General features: G+C 32.8%; 1 protein-coding gene across 2 annotated transcripts in view; it reads right to left on the bottom strand.

Annotated features, from left to right (window-relative positions):
• Window positions 1–19,119, bottom strand: part of LOC126780653 (sterol regulatory element-binding protein cleavage-activating protein) — a 32,820-nt gene extending 13,701 nt beyond the window's left edge. For both annotated transcript variants that reach the window (XM_050505277.1, XM_050505278.1), the window contains exons 1-14: window positions 18,753–19,119; window positions 18,501–18,610; window positions 17,907–18,014; window positions 17,020–17,128; window positions 15,084–15,270; window positions 13,567–13,712; window positions 11,212–12,393; window positions 7,948–8,156; window positions 7,695–7,851; window positions 4,283–4,376; window positions 2,769–2,929; window positions 2,586–2,665; window positions 2,067–2,107; window positions 1,359–1,486 (exon numbers count right to left, since the gene is read on the bottom strand). In XM_050505277.1, coding sequence (XP_050361234.1) covers window positions 1,359–1,486; window positions 2,067–2,107; window positions 2,586–2,665; window positions 2,769–2,929; window positions 4,283–4,376; window positions 7,695–7,851; window positions 7,948–8,156; window positions 11,212–12,393; window positions 13,567–13,712; window positions 15,084–15,270; window positions 17,020–17,128; window positions 17,907–18,014; window positions 18,501–18,610; window positions 18,753–18,871 — 2,831 coding nt within the window. In that variant the 5' untranslated portion in view covers window positions 18,872–19,119. The remainder of the gene's footprint in view (window positions 1–1,358; window positions 1,487–2,066; window positions 2,108–2,585; window positions 2,666–2,768; window positions 2,930–4,282; window positions 4,377–7,694; window positions 7,852–7,947; window positions 8,157–11,211; window positions 12,394–13,566; window positions 13,713–15,083; window positions 15,271–17,019; window positions 17,129–17,906; window positions 18,015–18,500; window positions 18,611–18,752) is intronic.
• Window positions 19,120–26,777: the final 7,658 nt, after the last annotated feature.

Below are 26,777 nucleotides of genomic sequence, written 5' to 3'. Positions count from 1 at the left end.
ATTTCAATCAAAGGCTATTTTAACTTGTTCACATAGCGCACCAATATTTACATAGTATATTCGATAGCCTAGATAACTACGGCACCAGTCTAACAAAGGTCTTGTAATTCCCGTATGGTCTTTTTTTTTTTTTTTTATAGAATAGGAAGGTGGACGAGCATATGGGCCACCTGATGGTAAGTGGTCACCAAACGCCCTTAGACATTGGCATTCTAAGAAATGTCAACCATCGCTTATAGCCAATGCGCCACCAACCTTGGGAACTAAGATTTTATGTCCCTTGTGCCTGTAATTACACTGGCTCACTCACCCTTCAAACCGGAACACAACAATATCAAGTATTGCTGTTTTGCGGTAGAATATCTGATGAGTGGGTGGTACCTACCCAGACGAGCTTGCACAAAGCCCTACCACCAGTAAATAATAGTCTAATTTCTGGATCAAGATCACGTGTTGTAAGATATCAAACGCAGTTCTGAAATCTATATAGACCACTATTACATTCTTAGCGTTGAGGTGTTCACAAATATTATCAGTGAAATTATAAAGCAATTGTGTATTTTATTGTTGTTAGAAACCTTTATGTTTTCTGATATAGTTTTTCTCGTAGAATCCGTGTATTTCATTACTTATATACCATTCGAAGTTATTGATGTCCTAATATTTATGATGTCTTGACATTGTCATAACGCGGTGCGCATATAACCTTTGGTTTTTAATGTAATAATGATATAGATATTATAATAAATCTGTATTTTTTTGTTTAGAAAAACATTTTGTTTTGTTATTTTCGTTTGCAGTTTAGTACAGTAGTAGTTCGCCTGTGGATGACGGATCATATATAGCACATATGGTCACAGTTACTCGAATATCATTTATATATATATATATATATATATATATATATATATATATATATACATATATATATATATATATATATACATATCTTATTATGTGTATATCATATATATTGTTTATGTGTGCGTTATGTATAAATTTGGTAATGTTTACGAAAATGTCGCCGAGATGGTCCTGTGGTAAGAACGCGTGAATCTTAACCGATGATCGTGGGTTCAAACCCGGGCAAGCACCACTGAATTTTCATGTGCTTAATTTGTGATTATAATTCATCTCGTGCTTTACGGTGAAGGAAAACATCGTGAGGAAACCTGCATGTGTCTAATTTCACTGAAATTCTGCCACATGTGAATTCTACCAACCCGCATTGGAGCAGCGTGGTGGAATAAGCTCCAAACCTTCTCCTCAAAAAGAGGAGAGGAGGCCTTTAGCCCAGCAGTGGGACATTCACAGGCTGTTACTGTACGAAAATGGTTTTAAAGTTGTGGAAAGTATACCTGTATGCTTTAGCAAACTCGTATTTAGTGTTCTCGGCTGCAGAAAGGTAGGAGTTGTCCGCGTGATTAGCTCGAAATTTTAAGCCACTCAGGTGACTGCTCAGGCCTCTTCTGAGTCGAGGAACGTTCTGGAATCATTGAAAATTTCATTCAATTATATAATGACATGCATTAAGTTCTCCTTGTTACATTATTCGCATTAATGTGCTGGAATGGAAGTTTGACAGCCTTTGAAAGCTTGAAAGTCCCCGACAGATACTATTAATCTCAATTAATAAAAAATACACGTATATTATATACGTCAATAAATGACATTTATATACAATACTATTTTGTATATATATCATATATTTTAATTTTCGTTATCTAGAGCTGTTACTGATAACACCTATTAAAAATATCTCGAAATTATCCGAAAAAAACAATTGAATTAAACCAATTGATTATTTATTGATCAAAAGTTTACTTCGTTTTATTCTATTACCCAGTCTTGACGAGTACACACAAATATTATATTGGTCACGATATTTTCATTTATTAATAGCTTCTTCGCTGTTCAGACATGCCCATTTCGCACTGACCTTGCACTCGCCTCGCTCTTGTTTGTACGAAAAAAAAAATATTAAAATGCAGCGACCATAAAAATGACAGGACCCTAAAAATAGTCATATTCGTGGATGAATATTTATGGTAATTAACTTAACTTACTTCATTTGTTTGTAGAGTGACTTCATCAGAGCACTGACACGCTGAAAATGAAAAAAAATCGGTATTATTTTAACGTAAGATATTAATCAGCGAACATAAAACTCAATATATAATTTTAAGAAAACATAGTATCCTGCGACATTATTCACACACGGCTCTGATCCCAAATTAAGCTTGTACAGAGCTTGTGCTATGGAAACCGGACAACTGATATACTACATATACTATTTTTTGTAAATACATACTTATATAGATAATTACACCCAGACTCAGGACAAACAGACATGTTCATGCACACAAATATCTGTCCTGGGTGGGAATCGAACCCACAGCCTTCGGCGTGAAGGGCAAGCATCCAATATTAACGCAAACCGGCTCGTCAAATTGTGAAAAAAAAAAATTGCTTTGGATTTAAATAGATTACTTATTGAGAAAGGTTATGTCAGCAGTAACGTGTAAAGCGGTTCAACACGCGCATCAGCGAGTAATATTAATTTAAAAAAAAAAAAAAAAACTTACATTCTATTGTAAGTTCTTCACTGGAGTTGTTTCGTTTCGAATGAACTTTATCAAAAAGTTCGGTTTGATATTTGAAGTAACTGAAATAGTGTAAGAATGTAAGATTAACACAGTATAAATTACTTCTCAGGTCAGGTCTTTTAATATATTGCTTCTTTAGCGTGTACTAGTGCGTGTACTTACGTGTAACGATCTATATTCGATATTAATTCACCATTCAACGAATCCCACACTTTGATGTTGCCCTGTAGACACGAGCTGACCACCTTTTCGCCGTCAGTCACAACGCATTCTACTTCTTGGCTATGACCAGCGACTACTAGCGGCACAGCTTCCATTACCAACTGAAATGAGCACGGATATAACATTATTATATTATGTTTCAATACATCGTATTGTTACGGAATTAAATTCCATGTAAAAGTTTGCTCAATTCTATTACACTCATGTTAAAATTAGGAAATACAGAAAATGAACAATGATAATAATAATAATAATATCCTGGGACATTTTTCACACACGGCCATCTGATCCCAAATTAAGCTTGTACAAAGCTTGTGCTATGGAAACCAGACAACTGATATACTACATATACTACTTTTTTTTTTTGTAAATACATACTTATATAGATAATTACACCCAGACTCAGGACAAACATTCATGTTCATGCACACAAATGTCTGTCCTGGGTGGGAATCGAACCCACAACCTTCGGCGTGAAAGGCAAGTGTTCTACCAACCACGCCAACCGGCTCGTCAAATGATACTAATGATATACGTCATCATTAACATTCAGGCAACCGGAGCGAGTTGCTGGACAAAGGCTTCATTAACTCTTCGACGGATTTTATTTTAGGAACAAAATTAAAAGATTGTTACGAAACCCTTAACTCGTTATATACTCAATTAATAGTATTTGTATTAATACAGTATGTCTTATAATGTGGAACGAATGTACGATGAGCCACCCGATGAGGAACCCGTAAGCAGAACTCCAAGAGACCTAAGAAGTTCAGACTAAATTATAGGAAAGTTTGTCGGTGACTTTTGTCGGAAGCTTTTTACGACGACGTTTAATTTACCTTTATTTATATGTATGTAGTATTATATTCCACTTAACAAGTTAAAACCACATTAGTGTAACTATCGAAGGTCCGATTGCAATTTCGCGGACATTGAAAACGCCAGTTTTTCGCGAATATCATAGATTATTCAAGATCTCGACCAACGATATCGGTGTCAAAAGTTGTTATATATATATATATATATTATATATATATATATATATATATATATATATATATATATATATATATATTACTTACGTCACGTTTGGACTCTACTACCACTTACCATAAGGTGGAGTAGTCATTTGGCCTACCGGCAAATATAAAAAAAATGTGCTCGTGTGGTTGGAATAGGCAATAGATACTTAGTTATTTTTTAATTCCTTATTTTTTTAATTAATTATTTTGAATTCCTTACCAGCTCACGTGTTCCCCTCCTCTTACAACCCGGGTTCCTTCAAACGAGGCGTGAAGAAGCATCTTGCGGGCCGGCAAGGCGAAGGCGGCTAGTGCAGAACGTTTTTCCCGTCTGTACTGGCCGTCGTCGCATTTGGACTCTACTACCACTTACCATCAGGTGGAATAGAGTCATTTGCCCTCCCGGCGAATATAAAAAAAAAACAAACTTACTTGAACGGCAGGTTGCTTGGCTATAATCTTCTTATATTCGTCGTCTTCGCTCCATGAAGCACGCCATTCTGCGTAATGCCGCGAGCACACACATCTGTCGAGGTTTAAACAAGCCGATTATTTTTCAAGGTAAAATATTTAATGTTATAAAACATATATATTTAAAATAGATTTTTTTAAATTTGCTTTAGTTCATTTTATATCTACATATAAAAATAGCCCTACATATAAATATTGCTTTAGTAAAGTTTGGTCTTGTATGACAAGCTTGGTAAAGATTTTCTTTCTGTGTAAAGATTATTACTTGATGTTCATGTCACTGCTTTACTTCGCACTTTGGTGGAATTGCCACTCATGTGATGAATTTATAAGGAGAATTACAGCTCTTAAATGACTTAATGATGCCTGTCTGATTTGAAAACGTGACCTTCTTATGATTCACAAATCCCTCGGTCCATATCGAATTAAAAAGAATATGCACACTGCCGAATTTATTAAATAAATACCTCCATCTTCGTGCAAGGTACTCACTATACGTGCATCTAATAAATTCCGTAGATATTTATAGCTTAGTATTCAATAAATTCAATAATTGTTTAAGAAATAAAAATAAAGCAAATTACTCAAAAAAAAGATCATATAGATGATAAAAAAACGTAGATTAACAGATTTCTATAGGGAATATATTTGGATTGTCTATAGTTGATGATGTAAGCTCATTTAAAATAATAGAAAATTATTTTAATATTCAGGTCGGTACTGCTCATTAGTCTACTAATGAGCATAAAAGTGTATTTGAATAAAGCACTTATTGATTTTTGGTCCAAGTTTAGGATATTGTGTCGTCCACTTAACCTTGATAGAGTCAATATTAATTCGTTCCACTTTTGTATACTGTAGGACAATTTATCGAAGTAAGTAGCTTATATATATATAATCTTCTATATATATATATATATATATATATATATAAGAGGTACAGGGAGAGTCCTTAGGCATACCATTTATGGAGTATGTTACATTATGACTATGAGATTTAATATCATTTATTGAAGAAAAAACAGGTTACAGGAATATATATAAAAAAAAAACCTGAAACATTTCTCACTAAGAAATATAAACAAAATAATTAAAAACGCTACAGGCCGAGATAGTTAATTCAAACATAAATAACGTCAACGTTCACGGTATTTATATACTTTTCATATTAAATAACATATTATGAAAAGCAAAGTTGTCAGTCAAAAACGCCTAGTATTATTTTTTCTTCAAATAAGTAATGTCCTCCAGGCCGATTTCGAGCACGACGGCCAATCTCAAGAGAGATTAGCCAACTACGCATTAAATATTATAATGCACAAGTGTGTGCGTAAACACAGGTGCACTCTCTATTCCCTAACTCTTATAATCCGATGGAGAATTCTGGCACAGAAAATCCCAATAACTTTTATTGGGCCGACCTAGGAATTGAACCCAGGACCTCCGGGTCTGCGGCCTTACATCAAGCCATTAGACCAACGTTTTTCTTCAAGATGTAAAATGAAAAAGAAGAATAATTATAAACAGATCCTTAATAACCCGAATAATAGGGGACGCGAGATCTTGCTTTTCTGAACAACCGTGGTATGAAAAACGTTCAACGATACAAATAGTATGCTTAGAAGCACATGCTATGCCATTTTCAACAGGTTTCTTTATATAAATACTTTAATGTGCTAACTTTAAAAACAATACAACGTTTCATTTTTTAAATAAAAAAAGCAAGACAATTAGTCTTTAAAATAAGAATAACGTTCTTTATTACACGACTGCCCAAAAAATGCGTGTAATGTTTTCAGTGTTATTGTATGTATGTGGGTTTTTTTATTGCACCATAACTCCTAAAAGCTTGAACAGATTTAGATCTACATAGCATCCTCATAATATCCCGTATGACATTCATTCAGAGCATTCGTGATTTTAATTAATTCTGTGTCAAAAACATATTCTATCGTTGTCTTTTATATGTTCTGGCTAATATTTTAAGATGGTATTAAAAAAAAAAGTAGTGCACGTAAATATAATGGTATGTACACAATAAATATCATATATCATATGTATGCAGGGGTGAACTTGGCAGTAATCAAGTGAGCCAAGAATACTATGGACGTATAAACTGGCTGTATAATTAGGTCCTGGTAGTTTCGCGGCTATAGTGATCTATGCTCGTCGCTGTCTTGTTAAATGTGTGGTGTAAATTCTGAATTCTTATTTTAAAATTAGAGCAGTATCTCCCAAGTTGCACCGAAGCTCCCGGTTCTTCGCTTTACGTAAAGGTAGGGAGTCGAAAGCTATGTTATTTAAGGCATTTCAAGAGTCGTAGTTGACACTTGGGCCGTTTCGTGCAGGAATTTTTCAACCCACGGAAACAGTGATGATACGATATGAAAGATTTTTTTATAGAATAGGTAGGCGGACGATCAAATGGGCTTGATGGTAAGTGATCACCAACGCCCATAGACATTGTCATTGGAAAAATGGTAACGTAATCATCGCTTACATCGCCAATGCGCCACCAACCTTGGGAACTAAGATGAAAATATTAACTATTACGAAAGTTTCAGCAAGCTAACTATTGGCAAATCGCATGGAAGTTATTTAAATTGGTGTATAAAAGTAGGCGTAATGCAAATGCATTGTCACTTATAATATTGTCTTCAGAAGTTTTAAGCAAAATATTCATGCTAATAAAAAAACAATATTTCCGACCTATAACGTTCTGGGAGAATTAGGAGACGATTGAGTCGTATAAATTCTAAAAAAACGGAATATATATATATAATGAAATGGCCTAGTGGATAGAACGCGTGAATCTTAACCGATGATGGTGGGTTCAAACTCGGGCAAGCTCCACCGAATTTTCATATGGTTAATTTGTGTTTTATAATTAATAGGAGAGGAGGCCTTAGCCCAGCAGTGGGACATTTACAGACTATTACTGTACATGATCATTTAACGCTTGTAACTTCTATTATTTTCTATATAAATATATGTTTACTAATAAATGTGTTGATATTGTTTTTGGAATGTCTAACTGAAAAAAGTACTAAGTATACATAAAACTTTTACAAGAAGGTTTTAATAGATAATATTACAAATAAACGTATTTGAGCTTTGCAGTTTCAACCGCTTTAAATTTATACTATTGACGTGACAAGCCTGAATTTCTTGTTATGTGTTATATAGAAACCGAAGTGTGTAAGCAGTCGATGATTATCTCCACAGACGTGTTGTCCGTGCCTTTACTATTTGACACAGAAAAACCAGAATCTCTATTTTAGTTATATGTTTTAAAACTTTAATTTGTTTTCCTTCGCAAGATAGTTTACAATAAATATCATATATAATATGTTATATAGTAATGCGCTCTTACCTGTAAAGCCCAACCATCATATATGCAATAACTGTTACACTTATTATACAAAGGATCGCTACTAGAAGGATTTCCATGGGAGTAGTCGGGTATATCGGCAGATCACCTCCTTTTCCCCATTGGTGGGCCGGACTTTTACCGTCGATTAGATCAAACTCTGCGGACATATTTAGTTTTTATGTACATATGAAGAAAAAATCAATCATTTGTGGATTTTTTTATATTTGACAATTGTACCATTTGAGAATCTCACCGGGTAATATTTCAATGGGGTCGAGTGCAGCTGCCAATGCCTGCCAACGGAGCGGCGGCGGGTCTCGTTCGTCCGGGTGGCGCAACCCGGCCGCTAGTTCTGGTCCCACGCGGTGACTTACAAGAACCGGCGGTAGCACCACCACATACCTCCCCGCCACTGACTCATTGTACTGCGATAGAATCGCTGACCAGTGGTATGGTGATAATCTGAAATGTTTAATTTTAAACTATTAATACTTTACGAAACAATAATTAATACAATAAACTAATATTATTTTTATGAGGTATGAAAGTGTACACAAGAAACATTCATTTGTTACCGAAGAATGCTTTAAAGAATTATGATGAGATATTCTTGCCAAAGGTCACTGTCAGAAACCCTATAAAATTCTGATCTCCCCATAAAAATCAATTTACAAGCATTTCAGATGCAGTATTTTATTAATATTTCATTACTGATAAATAAAAATAAGTCGAAATGCCTTTATGCCATGAAATGAATGAAAAAAATGAATGCCAGAACTTTCGTCCTTGTACACCAAACGAAGTTAGTTTATTTGTTAATTTCTCTAGGTGGCACTGTTTTTAATATTTAATCGAAAAGGATTAGGTTTTTAATTTTAGGATAAAGTGAAACAACTTGTAACCTGGAAATTACAAATGTGAAGGTGCATGGAAATAAAAACATACAAGTACATATAAGTACTCAATCAAAATAATAGAAGAATCACTTCAGTCACTGGCAACACGTCTGCGTCTGCGGAGTTTTGAAAAAGAACAAATGAAAGTTTGTGTAAATAAAAAAGAAATCGGATGGAAGGCAAATATCGATATGTAGGTATGGCATAATAATTACTATTTATTATCGACTTAGTTAATAATAATATAAGCTCATACGGTAAATTTAGCTATTTATATTAAAATAGCGACCCAGGGTAGCTAGCTAGCTAAGTCGTACTCCTCGATTACACCACGAATTCAATCTTCTTCTAACATTATTGATTTACACAGCACACGTTAGCACCTAACAAAGTTACCTAATTCCCAAAATATATTCCTAAATAATGTACCTGAGCCTCGTGAATAAAACTGTCGATAACTGAAAACGGAATGACATGAAACACAGTAGTTCCTGAGATTAGCTCGAATATAGATTTAGATAGTAATTATAACCATAATATATGTATGACTTCCTGCAGATAATCTACTTCATGAGATATCTTATAATAAACATTCACGATACGTATATAACTGACCCGACAGATCAATAAATTACTGATTACGTGTTTTTATAAATTATATATAAGCAGAAAAGCCACGTGGAATATATTTACTTTACGTGTATTTATACGGGTATTGTAGTGGACAGTGGCACGTCTGAAAACAATTTTTTTTTTTACAATTAATAGGCCAGCGTTTGACCGATGACTTGCCTGATGTTAAGCATGTTGTATATTATTCTCTATGTATTATAAATAAATACGAATTGATGAATTTACATTCAGTATCGGGCGTAGTTGATATTCACTTTTTTTTTTATAAAATTCATTATTTGAAACATTTTTACTTCAAATTATGTAAGTTTCATTGAAATGATTGATTATTACTTAAGAAATAAATGAAAATTACACATTAATGTGTAATAAACGAATATCGTTGTTTTTTTTGCAATTAATACTTTTTTGTAGTGAACATAACATCAACATTTTACTGGTGGTAGGGCTTTGTGCAAGCTCGTCTGGGTAGGTACCACCCACTCATCAGATATTCTACCGCAAAACAGCAATACTTGATATTGTTGTGTTCCGGTTTGAAGGGTGAGTGAGCCAGTGTAATTACAGGCACAAGGGACATAAAATCTTAGTTCCCAAGGTTGGTGGCGCATTGGCTATAAGCGATGGTTGACATTTCTTAGAATGCCAATGTCTAAGGGCGTTTGGTGACCACTTACCATCAGGTGGCCCATATGCTCGTCCACCTTCCTATACTAAAAAAAAAAAAAAAAAATGTGCATTAAAAAAATTGAAATTGTATAATATAAATTATGGTTCTCTTATATATTATTTTATATATGTATAACAATCCATATCACGACACATTAATAGAAAGCAATAGTTACCAGTATCTAATACCTTCAATAATCTAATTATAGGTTATTATATACTTCACAAACCATTTACGCTTGTATTGATAATCGCAATAAATAATGATATTACAAGTGATACATGATAAGGTTATTATATACGTTATTATAAATTACATAACAACATTAAATATATTTTAAGACTTTACAAGATAGCCAGCGAAGCATGTGGTTTTATAATTGTTATTTTTATTACTTTTTTGTTTTATATATAATTTATATATAATATAATACATATTATAAAAAATATAATTAAGAAGCTGAGTATAATCGAATAAAAAATACTTCATTTGAGTAGGATTTTATGAGATATTTTGTCATTTTACAGGTTTAAATTAAATATAAATTCGATGAGCCGCTTGTCGTGGTTGGTAGATATACTTGCCTTTCACGCCGAAGGTTGTGGGTTCGATTCCCACCCAGGACAGACATTTGTGTGCATGAACATGTCTGTTTGTCCTGAGTCTGGGTGTAATTATCTATATAAGTATATATTAACAAAAGAAAAGTAGTATATGTAGTATATCAGTTGACTAGTTTCCATAGCACAAGCTTTGTACAAGCTTAATTTGGGTTTAGACGGCCGTGTGTGAAAAATGTCCCAGGATATTATTATTATGAATCTACAAGGGGATGTAAATTCTACCGAGAAGAACCGGCAAGAAAGTCAGTAGTTAAAACTTATTTTATTATATTTTTCATGCACGCACAATTAAATTTGTATGGAATGGGTGCATGGAAATCAACGAATATTAACTCCACGATTTTTTTTAATGAAATTAATTGTATTAAGTGATTTTCCTTATTTATTCATGTTTTTAAATTAACATTCAATATATATATTTTTAAATAACATATATATACGATTGTATTTACTTTAAATGAGTGTACATGGTAATTATGTTTGCAATAAAGGTTATTTTCAGTTTATCTTGGATTTATATGTATTAAATTTTAGTATTATTAATTGACAAATAGCTATTATTATTTTCATTAATTCTATTCATAATAATTCCAACTAATCTATTGTTTATCAATATATTTACTCATACCGATAAAAGGTAATAGACATAACGTCCATAGATTAGTTCGAGTATACAGGATAAGGTAAATGCTTACCTGGACAAAGCCCAGTAATGAGACGAATGCTTTAATAAGATGGTATCATTAGCGTGCGCATTTCCCTTCTCTGACTCTGTAGGCTCTAACAACGGCGAAAAGACCAAAGGATGACGGCCGCTGCTATTATACATCATATACAATTCCTTATTTGATTCATTTCTCTCGTTCAATTGTTTGTGATACTCTGCACTGCCGTTTGTTTTCTCAACAGTGGTTATAAAGTAGTCAACGATTCCAGAATTGTACACTATCATTGATATCCACACCAGCATCCAAACCATGAGGGCTCGTTGGAAAAATCTCGTCCTGGCCCACATGTTGACGAGCCTTATTCTTTTTGGTACTCTGTTATCTTGACCGCTCGAACTAGAGTTCCTTTTGGCTACCACATCTGTTGGACTGTTCTGAGCTAAGCCATTAAGTCTGGGGTGAGACTTAGACTTGGTCATTCTTTGCGGTGAAAAATGATTTTCATCGGTGTAAATCTTATTAAATCGCCAATTGAGGGCGTTATTTGCACTGAAATACTCCTTTAAATGTAACTTTGAATTCTGTTCGGGATAGAATTCCATCCGCCTCACATCTATACCGAGTATTGTTGCAAAAAATACCATTTGAATGAAATAGTCCGATATGAGACTGACGATCATGAATATTGAAACCTCCTGAATAAATGGTACAAACGTAAAGAAACTGACTGTTAGTATTGTTATCTCCGTTAAAAGGTTTTTCGTGATCGACCATCCTTCTTTACTTAAGCCTTGAGCGAGTCGAATCTTGACGTCGAGTCTTGAATCCGTCGATGTAACACTCTTCGTAAGTACAAGTACGTTTTCAAGGCCGACAATTATCACTAAGTAGGGGAATATTTCCTTTCCTTGTAAGCTCAGCGAGAATCCAAAATAGAAACATATTCCCATTGACATCGACAGGCTTCCAGCGATCGTGAGCACAGCACAGGCGGCGAGACCGAACTTGGATTTTATAAATTCAATCTTTCGTACCGAGAAGTAAACGTAAAGAAAAATGCCCACAAATGTTATCATCAGAGGTACAAGTTCGTGGTAATTAAACTGTCCCGGGTAGTACACGAGGGTAACCTCTTCGGAGTGCGTTTGAGGTGTGTCTTGGTATAACGGATACATTTCTTTAAGCTTCTTTGAAAGCGAATCGATAAACCTGTAAAAGAAAACGATGATTATGTTAAAAAAAAAGAAAAATGAATTTTGTTCCAGATTAGGTAAATAAAACAGATCAAAGGCGGATCGAGCTCGTGCTAAAGATTGAAGATTGTTTTTTTTTCTGCACAGACACATATCCATTTCTAAATGAAATAGAAAGGTTTCTATACTAGGTAGGGCTTTGTGCATGTCCGAGTAGAGTTATTACATCTGTTTTTTACATGAAAAAATATTGCTGTATAAGCAGATAACTAACGATTTGTCTCCGTGTTGAGTATCGATACGGATATTGCTTTAAATTAATGTTAAATTTTTCCAAGTAAAGGCTCAAATGCTGGTACAATACTTGTTATCAGCGCCGCGGTGAAAAAAAACAGGACTAACATAATTTTTAAACTTATAGTTTTAAACAGTCAAGTAACAACACACAAAGGATCTTTAGCTTTAATAATATTTAAAAAAGAACATTTTTAAGAATTAATCGTTCATAGACGAACAGTAGCAGTGATATTAAAAAAAAAATTTGTTGCTCTGCAGTTATTGGTGTAACTTTGCCATTTTGATTCTTTGTTAACAGAAGTAAAGTCCGGTAACTTTTAGAGGTTACGATATGAAATTCGTAATATTTACAAAAATATTATTCGATCTTAGATCAAGCATGTGAGAGCAGTAATACTGTTATTGAAAAATAATAAAATAGGAAAACCCGAATTAGAAAAGTTGTATATGGAAACTTAACTTAGAGATACAACAAAGTCTAAACAGGTCGTCTTATTCAATCGTATTTTATTTTATATTTGATCTTATAGAAAATTCTTTAAAATCAATTAAAATATTTTTTTAATGAATAGGAAAGGCCTCTCCTCTTAAGAAGGTTTGGAGCTTATTCCACGACGCGCATCCACAGCGAGTTCACAGAATTTCATTCTGTTTCAAGCAGGTTTTCATCAGCGTCGAAAATACAATTGAAACACATGAAAGTCAATGGTGCTTGCCCGGATTTGAAACCCGCGCTTATCCTTTAAGATCCACGTATTCTATCAACAATGCCATCGGCTCGTAACTTTTAACACAATTATTTAATTGAGAAATTTAGTCTTTAATGTTGAAGCCATTTAAATCGGAAAATGTCGTTAAGTGGCAATAATTTTGTGTAATAATTATAAGTTACCGTTGGTCGACGTGCCGGTAGAATATTGTGACGGCGTATTGTAATACTCGGGGGCGAACACGCAGCGGATACCGCTTGATGCCCGCGTCACGCAGGTGCATACCAAAAGCCATTTCCGCTATGGACGCCTTGCCTTTTTGAAGATTCTGTTCACATAATCATTAAAAATACATTACTTAATGCTACCCGATAGTCGCTCGCTATACATTCGCTAAATTAAAATGCGTTGGTTTCTTGATATCAGTTGTCTAATTTTTTTTTCCTTTACTGTAGTTAATAATTAATCTATGACGTCATAATTAGAAAGCAATGGTAGCAGTATACTCACTATACCGTTACGGTAATTACACTTACGTATAAATATAATAATTCCCTTTTTTAATTACAGTAACAGCCTGTTAATGTCCCACTGCTGGGCTAAGGCCTCCTCTCCCTTTTGAGGAGAAGGTTTGGAGCTTATTCCACCACGCTGCTCCAATGCGGGTTGGTAGAATACACATGTCGCATAATTTCAATGAAATTAGACACATGCAGGTTTCCTCACGATGTTTTCCTTCACCGTCAAGCACGAGATGAATTATAAACACAAATTAAGCACATGAAAATTTAGTGGTGCTTGCCCGGGTTTGAGCCCACGATCATCGGTTAAGATTCACGCGTTCGAACCACTGGGCCATCTCGGCTTTTCTAATTAGTTAAGGCGTATTTTTTTTAATTATCTGTACGTAAATTTTATTTATTAACACATCAGTTATTGATGGCAGTATATTTGAAATTTTAATTACATTCGTACATAGACGATCAATATAACATTGACCTAACTTATTCTTCCTTCCTACCCCATCCCTTCCTTATAGTATATATATTTAGATGTATATATTTATATATTATATTTTGTTAAATTAAATGATATTTGATTGTTATGTTTATAATGAACAAATAATAAATAAATGTGCTGTCGAATTGGAGGGTGATAGTAGCTACGACACAGTTTTATACTAATGTAGTTCCTATCGTATTTATTGTTTAAGTTATGTATAATTTGTTCAAAATAAATAAATACATAGATAGATATAGTCTATGCCAACGGCAGGAAGAGTAGATACATAAACAACTTCGGCCTTGAATTGAAATTACTTCAATGGTCGAGATATAAAATAATCTACGGTATTAATTAACGTTTACTGAATTGAATGTCGCCGATGCTGTTATCGGGACAATGGAAACATAATTAAAGATACAAGTAACTAAATTAAGTACGTTATATAGCAGAGGTATTTGTAAATCGCATGGATAAGTCTAAGATTCGTTTACTCTCGTTCTGCAATCGGAATAAGCTATGGACACCGATGAGCCAGTGCCTAATGAGGCACGCCTGCATCCCAAATAATTAAACTACCAATATACTCTCCACAAATGTGTTTATGAAGATCGAGTGAGACACTATCAGTATATATACTAGTAGATTGGACCTTTGTATGATTACATATTTATATATATATATTATTATAATTTACCTGATATGCATAAATTGTATTAACAATATTAGCGTCCAGTGAGAAAGATTGTAGACTTTGTTGCCAGAGATTTGCCGGAGATAGAAGGAGACAGCTATATTCCGGCAAGACGCGTTCGATACTCGCTTTGCTGTCCCGGCGCTTAATACCTTCGATTTGGTAACAGTGCTGCAACAGTGTTTCCTTTCTGCCAACAATGTGTCATACGTGTTACGCCTCATCTTAAAGGCTATAATGATACATGAATTTTTTTTATTTTTATAGAATAGTAAGGTGGACGAGCATATGGGCCACCTAATGGTTTCTGGTCACCAAACGCCCTTAGACATTGGCATTGTAAGAAATGTCAACCATCGCTTATAGCCAATGCGCCACCAACCTTGGGAACTAAGATTTTATGTCCCTTGTGCCTGTAATTACACTGGCTCACTCAATCTTCAAACCGGAACACAACAATAACAAGTACTGTTGTTTTGCGGTAGAATATCTGATGAGTGGGTGGTACCTACCCAGACGAGCTTGCACAAAGCCCTACCACCAGTAAAATTATTTCATACAAGCCAGTAGTCACTCTCACAAATTAAACAACTAAGATAGGTTTAAATATCTGAGAATAGAACAACACCATAATTAATTTACGAACTATACAAGCGATTAAAATAATGATGATTGAAATATTCGAAAAGAGTTAATAATTTTTTTTATATATATAAAAAAATAGCATAGCATTTGTGTGATTAATAAATGTAAATCAAAACAATTATTCACGAGCTTACAGAAACATATTTTAACGGGTGTTTAGATACTTTACAGTATCGTTATTAAATCTTTTTAAAAAGTTATTATATAACTTACATGGTGCCTCGGTGCGAGATGGCAGCTACATATTTATCATTTATTCTACACAGCAATATTAAATACTATTTTGTTCTAGTTTGAAAGGTGAGTTGGCCTGTGTAACCATGGGCATCAGAGACTTAACATCTTAGTTATCAAAGTGCTAATGCGCCACCAGCATTAGCAAAGTTTGATTGTTTATATTTATTACAGTGTTAATGTCTATGAGCACTGGTTACCCCTTAACATCAAATTAAAATTAAAATAAATGTTTTTAAAAATATTATCAGAATTAAACACAAATAAATAACAGATATAAATTTTCAGTTTCAGTTATCAATAATTAGTGTATTATTGTTCTTATCAATAGATAATATTGTTTTCGAAAGTTGTCAGAATATAAAGTCAAATCTATTCATGATAGAATTGACAAAATACACATTTTATAAACATTTATTCCAACAGCTCATAATGCACTTTCGCCAGAGACTTGATGCAAGCATTTGAGTGCTTATATATATATGTATGTTCTAACATAGATACTGCAGAGCACAATACAAGTCGCAGTAAACATAATTTAAAACTATATCATACGGTAAAATCTAGTTGGCAAAATAATCATGACAAACTTTATTTTAAAATTAACAAATAAGAAAGTAAATATATATTTCTTTTATAATCCAAATTTAAAAATAACATCCACATAGCAATAGAAATACACTGGCGCCTCAGCTGCAATGATAACATTGTGTTTGTATAGTATTAGTACCAGATATTTGTAATTGTAAATTTTATTGTAAAATTAAAGTTGTAAATGAAACATAAAAAATATTAACTTTAAAAATTTCGCCTTAGCATTAACTAAATGTGAAAAATTTTCACAAGCACAAAGCTGTAATATTTGTAAAAAAAAAGTTTTTTTTTTTGATTATGTAACTATTGTCTTTCACCAAATATATACTTGAAAATAGTAAAACAATAATCTTTTAAACTTATGTTTACTGAAAATAAACAAATCTCAATAAAAACAATAGAAATATACACCAAAGGCACGGGCAATATATCTGTAAAAATGTGTTATGTTAAAAAAGAAACTTACGTTTCAGGGTCTTCATGATTACGAACTGTTTCCAGTAATCGAAATACTTCTTGCAGCGGTGCTCTGAATGCATCCCACATTTTAAGATTATTGTTCCATGGTGACACTCCTAACAAGAGATGCAATTAAATTTTATGGATTATTGGTTAAATAATCTCCACATTAATAAATGTTTACTTACTAACAATTTTTCTTTTTTTTTCTTTTAGTAAACTAAAATTAAATACCATTTATATGTGTATAAAAATTTGATATTTATGTTTACAACATTTTAAATTATTCTTAATATAATGAATAATGTGACATAGTCATTTGTAAATAATGATGTCCTCCTGACCAATTGGGGCGGTTTTAAGCCAATTCCTAAGAGATACTGGCCAACTGCACGTGTCATACTATAGTTCAGTTCAGACCAATGTAAACATTACAAATTTTCACACTTCAGAGTTCTACTGAGAATTTATCAAAAGATAAACCCAATACTTTATTAATCGCCCAAGCAGGGTTTGACTCTCAGAATCTGATGCCTTATAGATTAACCAGTATACCAATAAGAGGAGGACATTCCTGAATATAGATTAATAGATTCAAGCTTAGTTGAAATATTTCTACTTCTATCGAAAAAAAACCATTCTTAAAAATTACTAGTAAATGCTGCTTAGCAACTGCTTAGTTAAACACTGATATCTCCTTTTCTGTTATTATTGTTTTGAAATTCGAAAGAAGTCATAGCGTTATTAAACTAATCAATGCTAAACAATGTTTATAAGGCACACCATCAATTTATAAGCCCAGGTATAGGTTTTGCCACCCTCTGGTGGTGTTGGATTGCCAACCAAGCAGATAATGAGTAAGTAAGGGACTTGTATAAACATTACTTTACTCACCTATTCTCATTATGATTTGATGAATGTATAGCAGTGGTTTATCCTTTACCCACACATATGGAAGCTTCTGTGTTTCATTATGTAATAACTCTAATTGGAATGATGAACCTGTAAAATTTATCTATGTTAAATGTATTTAGTGATAAAATTTTTATTCTGTTATATATACTGCATTGTCAACAATAGTTAATGTAATACGGAATATAAAGAAACATTGAATAGTCGTCTTATCTCTTTGTATTAAAATTTAAACAATAACCTCAACTGCCCAAATGTACTTCGAGGTTAATCTAGGCTGTAATTGATGGATATAATTATATATAAACATTTTTTTGACTATTGATAAAAATCTCAGAAAAGTTTGTTACTTTATATATTCTATAATTACTATAAGTATCTTATCTACTTATTAACACAACTTCTAACTATTCTTCTAAATATTCTTATTGATTCTTAAAAAAGTAAATAATGTTTACAATGTTTTTTATCCTAGTATAAAAAAACTGGTAAGTATGTAATCATGAAGTAATAATATGTAATGTAAATAAATGAGATGTATATAGTATTATTATTGTTTATTAAATTTGTACTAGCCTGTAGGACAGTTCTTGGCACTGCAGTCAGTTGCTACATGATGGTCATTTCGATTCAGATTTACAACAGTTGGTATATTTCCTGGTAGAGGAACATTTAATAGTGGATAGCTGTAAAGAGTGAACACTATGTTTTCGTACAAAATATATAAAAAATAAGATTATAATTAAATTTAAATATATCAAACAGAGTTTGCACATTCATGTTATGATGTGCCAGTTTTTTTATAATTGTTGCTACTAGGCTACTTACCAACATACTAGGATAACTGAGAGTGCAAATGTTATTGCCACAAAGGGATATGATGAACAGAAGAGACCATATGTATAATATATCTGTGCAACCCTTTCGGGTAAAGTGGTTCCAGCCATTGTTGATATAAATATTCGTAGAAATTGCGTGGTTCAATTCGAACATTCACGAGCCCATTGCACAGTCATTTACGTCACAAACAAAGTGGAAGCAATGTTAAACACAATTAGGCTAAAAAAGTAGCCGATATCACGGATGATTGCATGTCCACTCGTAATATGAAAGATTACTTGAATATTGTGCATCATGCATGGACATACCGCTTCATGTACTGTGCAGTGTGCACTATTACATCAGTCATCCTCGACCACGCAATTTTGACAGCTTTGTGTTGACATTTCAAAAGACAAGCAAAATGCACCTATAACTAAGTTACACAGATTATAATTAAACAAAATATCATCACTCATCAATGATAATAAAAAATATTTGAAATAAATACCGACTTAAATATATTTTGAATATTTTTAAGTTTTTTTCCTGTGACTTTTTTCAATATTTATTTGGATCTTCAACAAAGGATACACATTTACGAGTACAATTGCATCGTAATGTTTTATATATATTTTAACACTTATGATATTTTCACATTAAAATTTTTTGACGTACATATTTATTGTCCTACTAAGTAAATAATAATTTTAAATAATTATGTTTACTTCAATTCTTTATTTATATTTCGTGATTCACATAAATTACTCGTATGTAACCGTAAATAAATACGGATTTTGAGAGTGAAGGAATAATAATAATACTAATAATAATAAATTTACTGGTGGTAGGACTTTGTGCAAGCTCGTCTGGGTAGGTACCACCCACTCATCAGATATTCTACCGCAAAACAGCAATACTTGATATTGTTGTGTTTCGGTTTGAAGGGTGAGTGAGCCAGTGTAATTACAGGCACAAGGGACATAAAATCTTAGGTCCCAAGGTTGGTGGCGCATTGGCTATAAGCGATGGTTGACATTTCTTACAATGCCAATGTCTAAGGGCGTTTGGTGACCACTTACCATCAGGTGGCCCATATGCTCGTCCACCTTCCTATTCTATAAAAAAATATATCTTTATTGCACACTCACAAGTACAGAAATATGCTTTATTGCATTCTTTGTCTAGTCTTCCTTGAAATGGCCGTTGTAGGCGCAATCGGTCAGGAGAACATCATCAATAAATCAATTACTTTATACAAATCAAGATATCTTATTATAGAGGCAAAGGATTTTTATTACGGACGAATGTTATTACGGAATATTTTAAGGAAGAAATAATAAATCATGTAGAATTCTAACATTTTTAGTTCACACAAGTATGTGTATGCCGTACTTATGTACCGCTTATGTTATGTAAAAGCCACTTGTATAAGTAAAACTAAATTAATTAAGCTGTAAATTCCGTGTCTAAACTAGATATTAATTGTAAATTTGTAAGGATACGTAGGTAGTGATGAATGAGCTTAACTTTTTACAAACAGTTTCTACAATCAAGACATATGTAACATTTTAACTGGAATTTCAATAAAAATCTATTTTCGATATCTTAAATGGTTTATGTTAGTTTTATTAATGTTATTTGTTTTGTTACTGTTATCTAGCAAATGTATAATTTAAAATATCTTTGTTAGCATAGATTATTTGTTATTCATCATTCGTAGGAGTCATTATTTTTAACTAAAACAGGGACAAATTCTTTTAATTATCATTTCTATAAACAGTAACTAATATTTGCTAAAAATATTAAATTGATTTAAAAATTGAAGAAGATCTTTCTTTGTTTTTTGTAGTAGAAAAATTAACACTTTTCAAATACAATTTTTTATTATAAGATTTAAGTTACTTAAAGGGACTTTTTTGAGTTATTAGAATTAATTCCCTGATTAATTCATACAATAAATATAAAATGATTGCACTATTGAATTTCGTATTCTTATTTTTAGGTCTTGGGCTTAAAATAAATACCCCAATTCCATTTAAATGCACAGGAGGCTGCTGTGAACTTTTATATAGTAAAAATATTAAACAAACTAAAACTAAAGTTTTCAAACTCAAAATAGGTAACATATTGATTTTAAGCACTTTCTTCAGAAGATAACCTTAATTTTATCCTTAGGCAGTCCGGACGGGTAGTTTAAATACAACTTAAGGGTATTGTGACATATGAATCTCAAAAAATAACTAAAAAATAATATTCTTAATAGATCTTTAAAAAAATTTAATAGTGGTCGACAACTGATGCAACATTTATAATAATATGTGGTTATGTACAAATATGTACAAATACTATTCACACTATATAGCTGTAGCGTCTTTCTGAATGAATGAACATGAGATGAAAAAATAACCTAAATTGTGATCGCCTCAAAACTTAAAAGAACATTTAATTTAAACTTAAGCAGTTAACAAAGCTTTTCTCGTAGGTTTTTGTATTTTTAGAATTTGCATAAGAATAAAAACAGCTGTTACCTTCGTATTTTAGGTACCTACCTATAGTGTATTATATTATATAATAAAATTAATAATAGTACCGAAGTATAGTAAATACATTAAATGAATTGTACCTAAGTATTAATTTTCACGAGTTTCATTGAATATTCTCGATATCAAATAATCTAATTCCCTCTAAGAAGCGGTAATGAAAACATTTTACTCAAAGAAGTTACGGAAACGTAGATATGGCTTCGTTTCAACTTTGGACAAATTAGTACTTAACCAGGGACGTCTTTAGAAACAACACTTAAGTGTAATATTAAAATCCAAACTGTTAGGATGCAGTGGAGATCGCGAGCGAGGGGAGGAGGCCGTCTTATCGCGAGTGTTCCTCTGCGGAAACGCCGCGGCCACTCGTCTGCTCTGTCACCGCATATTGTCTATGGACTCGCTATTTTCATTTCTTAATTATAATTTTTATTTTTATTATGAAATATTTAAGTAATGGATTAAATTTATATAAAATTGATACTATAATAGACTTACATGTTAACCATATTTTATATGTTTAGGAATATAACGTATCAATTTTAAGTTAATCTAGTTGTTGTAGTAGACGTGACGGTAACATGCGAAAGCGATCTGCGCTCCTAGTTAAGAGGGAAAGGGTACCGCTGGTTTTTTAGTGGGTATTCTGATGTTCGGGGCGCACTCGACGCCTTGGCCACCGGCGAGCCCCACATACCCCACTGTTGCTTGGAAACGCGTAACGCGTTTTTGCAGCGTTAAGAAAAAACGAAGCAAAAAAAAGTTGCTTAGTGCCCCTAAAAATTAATTTAAATAAAAAACTAATGTCCTTAACATTACATGTTTATGAGTAATTATTGAAGTACTTAACATTAATTTAAAAAATTCCCTAATAAAAGTCTCAAATAATTGCGATGTTTTTTTTCCGAAATATTTTCTATTCATTTACGTCTCTATGCATTTTTATGTTCCGCTTGCTCACTTTTTAACAGCGTTAATAACGGTGGAATTAAAACGCGAGAGGCCGTTGAGGACGATTTAATTAAACCTTAACGAAGATCCCCCTCCCCGCACTTTTACCTGCCTGATGTTTTATTTAATTTTTTTAACGAAGAATGTTTAAACGTCCTTCATATTTATTATCACTGAAAAGTTGGTTTCAAATCTAAATATAAAATTAGCAAAAAGTATAACACATTTATTATTAATGCGTTATGTAAATATTTTTGAATTTTTAATATTGATTTTATCGAAACTTATTTATTTATTCTAAATAGTTTTAGTACATTAATTCATGTCAAAATAAAATTGTGCTGTTTTATGTACATAATCTTTATTTAAGTGCGGTTTTAACCATCAGTTGGTTGGTACGCATTATTATTGTTACCCTTTATAAAAATAAATATAAATACAAATAATAATACTTATACAATTACAAACACAAGTAAGCACATATTTCTCTTTTTTTAATGATTACTTCATGAAACTGTCATCAATGGCTTTTACCTAGATAAATCTACATCACATTAATAGTTTAAAGTACAATATTGTCTACTATTTTTGCAAACATTGCTTAAAATACATATTTCGAAACAATTTCATTTCGGGTTTCGTATCATTAAATCTAAAGATATTTATTACAGAAATTAGGCACCTATAGCACAGATCATATAATACTATACAAGTACTATAGTTAAACAGTGATTCATTATGCTGCGACGTACCACGGGGCGGTGTTGACGTCGGTCTGCGTCACTGATAGCCCGCTCCTGATCCCGCATGATTTACGGCACCTATGCGTTAAATTGACCAAAATCGAACTGCATACCGCATTTTACAGCAAATGTGCGAGTTAGTAATTATTACAATATACTTTCTTGACTTCGTGCAAATGTAAAACGATTACTTGGATAAATGGGGCTTTAAAAGAGGTATCAAGATAAAAGAGCCAATCAGATATGATCTTTAGGAAGCACTAGACCAATTAAATACAGGTATTATAACGAATGGTAAGGTTAACAACAATATCAGTTACGCCGATGACACAGTACTGCTTGCAGAATAGAAGAACTTCAGATCAAGAGGATCTGTATAGTACCTAGTATATTAGTACCATGTCTGGTAAAGACCAGTAGTAATGACATTAACATAAAAAACTAATATATGACCGTTTGTAGAAAACCACCTGCTTAAACTGGAACTGGTCTACGTTATGATGGACAACCGTTACAAATATTTGGGATATTGGGTTACTCATTAACCCAATATCCCAAATATTTAAATATTTATAGATGGAATCAATGTCTTGAATTAAGGTTTCGCATACAAAAACACTTTGCTCTTCTGTGCAATAAAAAGTTTAGCATCGAGCTACGAACATGACTAGCACATTGTTATTTTTTCTCCATTCTTCTGTAAGGCGTTAAAAACAGTATCGATGTAGACTCGTGCAGAATTGATGTGCAAGCAAGTTGAGTCCTTCGATGTTGGGTATACAGGATAATGTTAAGGATATCCTACAGATACAACGTAAAAAGAGTAATAATGTGTAGTACCTTAATAAAGAAGCAATAGTTTTATACATGTTGAAAGAAAGAAAGCTAGAATACTTCTGATGAATTGATGCAACTCATAATCAGGGCAAAAATACAAGGAGGAGTGTGAACCGGTGAATAATATCTTGGCTTAAAAATCCAATGGTTTGGTGAAAGTATCCTATACTTATTCTGAGCCGCAGCATCAAAAATTCAAGTTGCCTTTATGATCGCCGAACTTCGATACAAGATGGCACCTTAAAAAGATTTTTTCAAGAAAGTTACAATTAAAAACTCTAATAATAATGAATACTCATGAATGCCTTTTAAAAGATCATGAGTCGAATATTAATGCAATATAAGCCAATTAGTTGCCATTTGATATTAGGCATAAAATTTTTATATTCAATCTATCATCTAATATTAATGTTTGATACAAAATTATCCATCTGCTGTGCTGTCCGTTTCTTACTAGTTACATAGCTTCATTCCTTACACGTATGTTTACATTCTTAATGCATGCGTGCGTATTTATACAATATCTTAATAAACAATTTTCGTTACACATAAATTAACATTTTATTATGTTCAAAAACTAAACCAACTTTGTCTACAAATAACCAAATCTCGCTCTTCTTAGGAGTGACATGAGAAATTAAGGTTACTGTTCTATTTCCAGAACAATTTTTAGTTAACTTTTTTAAATTCTTGTCCCGATCTTCCTGTATTTGAAAAAGGCAGTACGATCAGGAACTATCAAATCACGGGTGCTTAGATTAGACTGGCTGTTTCGCTGAATCGCTGATGAGATCAGTAGCGAGAGTCTTAGGTATGTTATAAGACGCAAACTAATTGGCTTCAACAGCATTGCCACTATTTATAGGTTCTGGTCGGTCTGGTAAGTGGAAGGAAATTGAAATCGTTAAAAAAGTTTCTATTTGTGGGTACTATTGTGGGTATATCTCTGATGAAAACCCATTCACAGCATTATGCGAACTAGCCGCTTTTAAATAGGCCTCTCGAAATAATCTTGCCACCTTATTGAGAAACAGTACGTCCAACGTGGCTTCTTTCTTCAATTAGGTATATCCGCTTTACTCTTACTAGCTTTGCCCACCTACAAATGAAAACTAAATGGCCAACTGTTTTTGAAAAAAAGTATAGTGAATTACTACTTAATAATCATGGTATAATGACAGATATCCAGCATACGCAGTTTTCGGCTATTCGTTTTTTAAATATACTCAAATATTTTATTTTTTTTTACCTTGAAAACTTTCAACGCCAATCGAGCGAACCCACTGACGCTGATTGGTCGCCCAGCGCGTTACAGTATTAATTAATATATACAGTAAAAATTAATTACTAAAATTCTTTGAAAGCCATAAAATACTACAATTCGTAAATACGTCAAAAAACGTAGATATTGTAATGTTTGAAGGTTTAACAAAAAGAAACCAAATGAAAGAAAGACGTAAAGATTACAGTAAATGATTCCTCAATGAATGCAAATAATATAATATTGATATTTTACAGAACAAATGTACAACGAAAGGTTAATCTCCATTGATCTCGAGCGATGTGCGGCAAATTGTGGACACAATTGGAAATGGTACCATAATGGTAGAATCACCTTCTCATAAAATGTGATTTGAATTTATAAAATGAATGCTTTTCCTCATGGTCACTAATACGTCACATGCTCTAATGTCAGCATACCATCTGATCTTTATATTTATGCAGAAAAACGGACAAAACAAAAACATGGTTCACCTACTTTCTGTAAAAATGTCTTCTTGGTCTCCTAAATATAAAAAATATATTGTTTTTATTAATTTTAGGTCATGATCTCTATTTAAAAAAGTGGAAATTTGAACCTGTATACACTTATTAATTATCTGTGTCCGTGCGAAGTTTCATTGCCGGTGTTGACGTGGGTTCGCGTCACTGATAGCTTACGTCTGATCCTGTGTGATTTACGGCGCTCATGCGTTAATGTGAACACGGCATAGCTACACATTGCACATTGAGTACAGTAAAGGCGTGCGTCACTGTTTTGTTGTCCTTTAGCGTATGTGTGGTGTAAAGCATTCATAAATTCTTATTTCGGTCCGTAGCTACGATGAATTATTGTTAACTACTACAAAAATAAGCTTCTCTATTTTCGCGATTTTTTATTACACGTGTGCAATTTCGTCAAAATATGCATAACTAATTATTTCGATTGATGAGAGAATGTAGAACTAAGACTTAACGTAGGCTTACTTTTTATTGGTCTGATCCTAGATTTATAGTAAACTGAATAGTTTGGAATCTGCAGCCATATAATCATAAAAGGCTGGCTATCGAGTCACTAGGCCAACGAGCAATTTATATGTTGATAATTTACTAATCATACATAAATTTATTACGAGCCCCCAGATCAGGTCAGAGTTCATCATCAGGTTAAAGTTATGTGAGTTTTTACTTTTAAGTTTTTAGCTAAAAATATATTTGATGAATCGTTTTCATTAAGGTGAGCCTGTTCATTTGCAAAATGATAAATATGGCATAAATTATTTCATTTAATATTCAATTCCGTTCTTTCGCCTTTGCTTCAAATATTACGGGTAACAAGTAGATACTTTAACGACGACACCCTTTTATTTTTTTCCCTGTAGCAACGATACTGTTTGCTGGCAGCCTCTTAATTTTGTGTTTAAACATAGGGGAGAGGTATGCTCAAAAGAATACTTTACAAATCCTAGTATCAACACACACAAAACCCTGGTATACAGATAATGTTACAGGTATGCAAGGTATGTTCACATTAACTGTTAAATTATATATTTTTACGAGAAAGTTTGTAGCCTTACTACCACTACGCTGTTCAATTTCAATTTGCACGTTAGGTAATTATCGTTTGGCAGAATTTCAAGGTTTCTTTACGATACGTATCCATGACTTTCTTTTTCGCCGGGCGTTAGATTAATATTAGT

The sequence above is a fragment of the Nymphalis io genome, chromosome Z (genome assembly GCF_905147045.1).
Source record: "Nymphalis io chromosome Z, ilAglIoxx1.1, whole genome shotgun sequence".
Lineage (NCBI taxonomy): Eukaryota > Metazoa > Arthropoda > Insecta > Lepidoptera > Nymphalidae > Nymphalis > Nymphalis io.
This window is presented reverse-complemented; position numbering and strand designations above follow the sequence as displayed.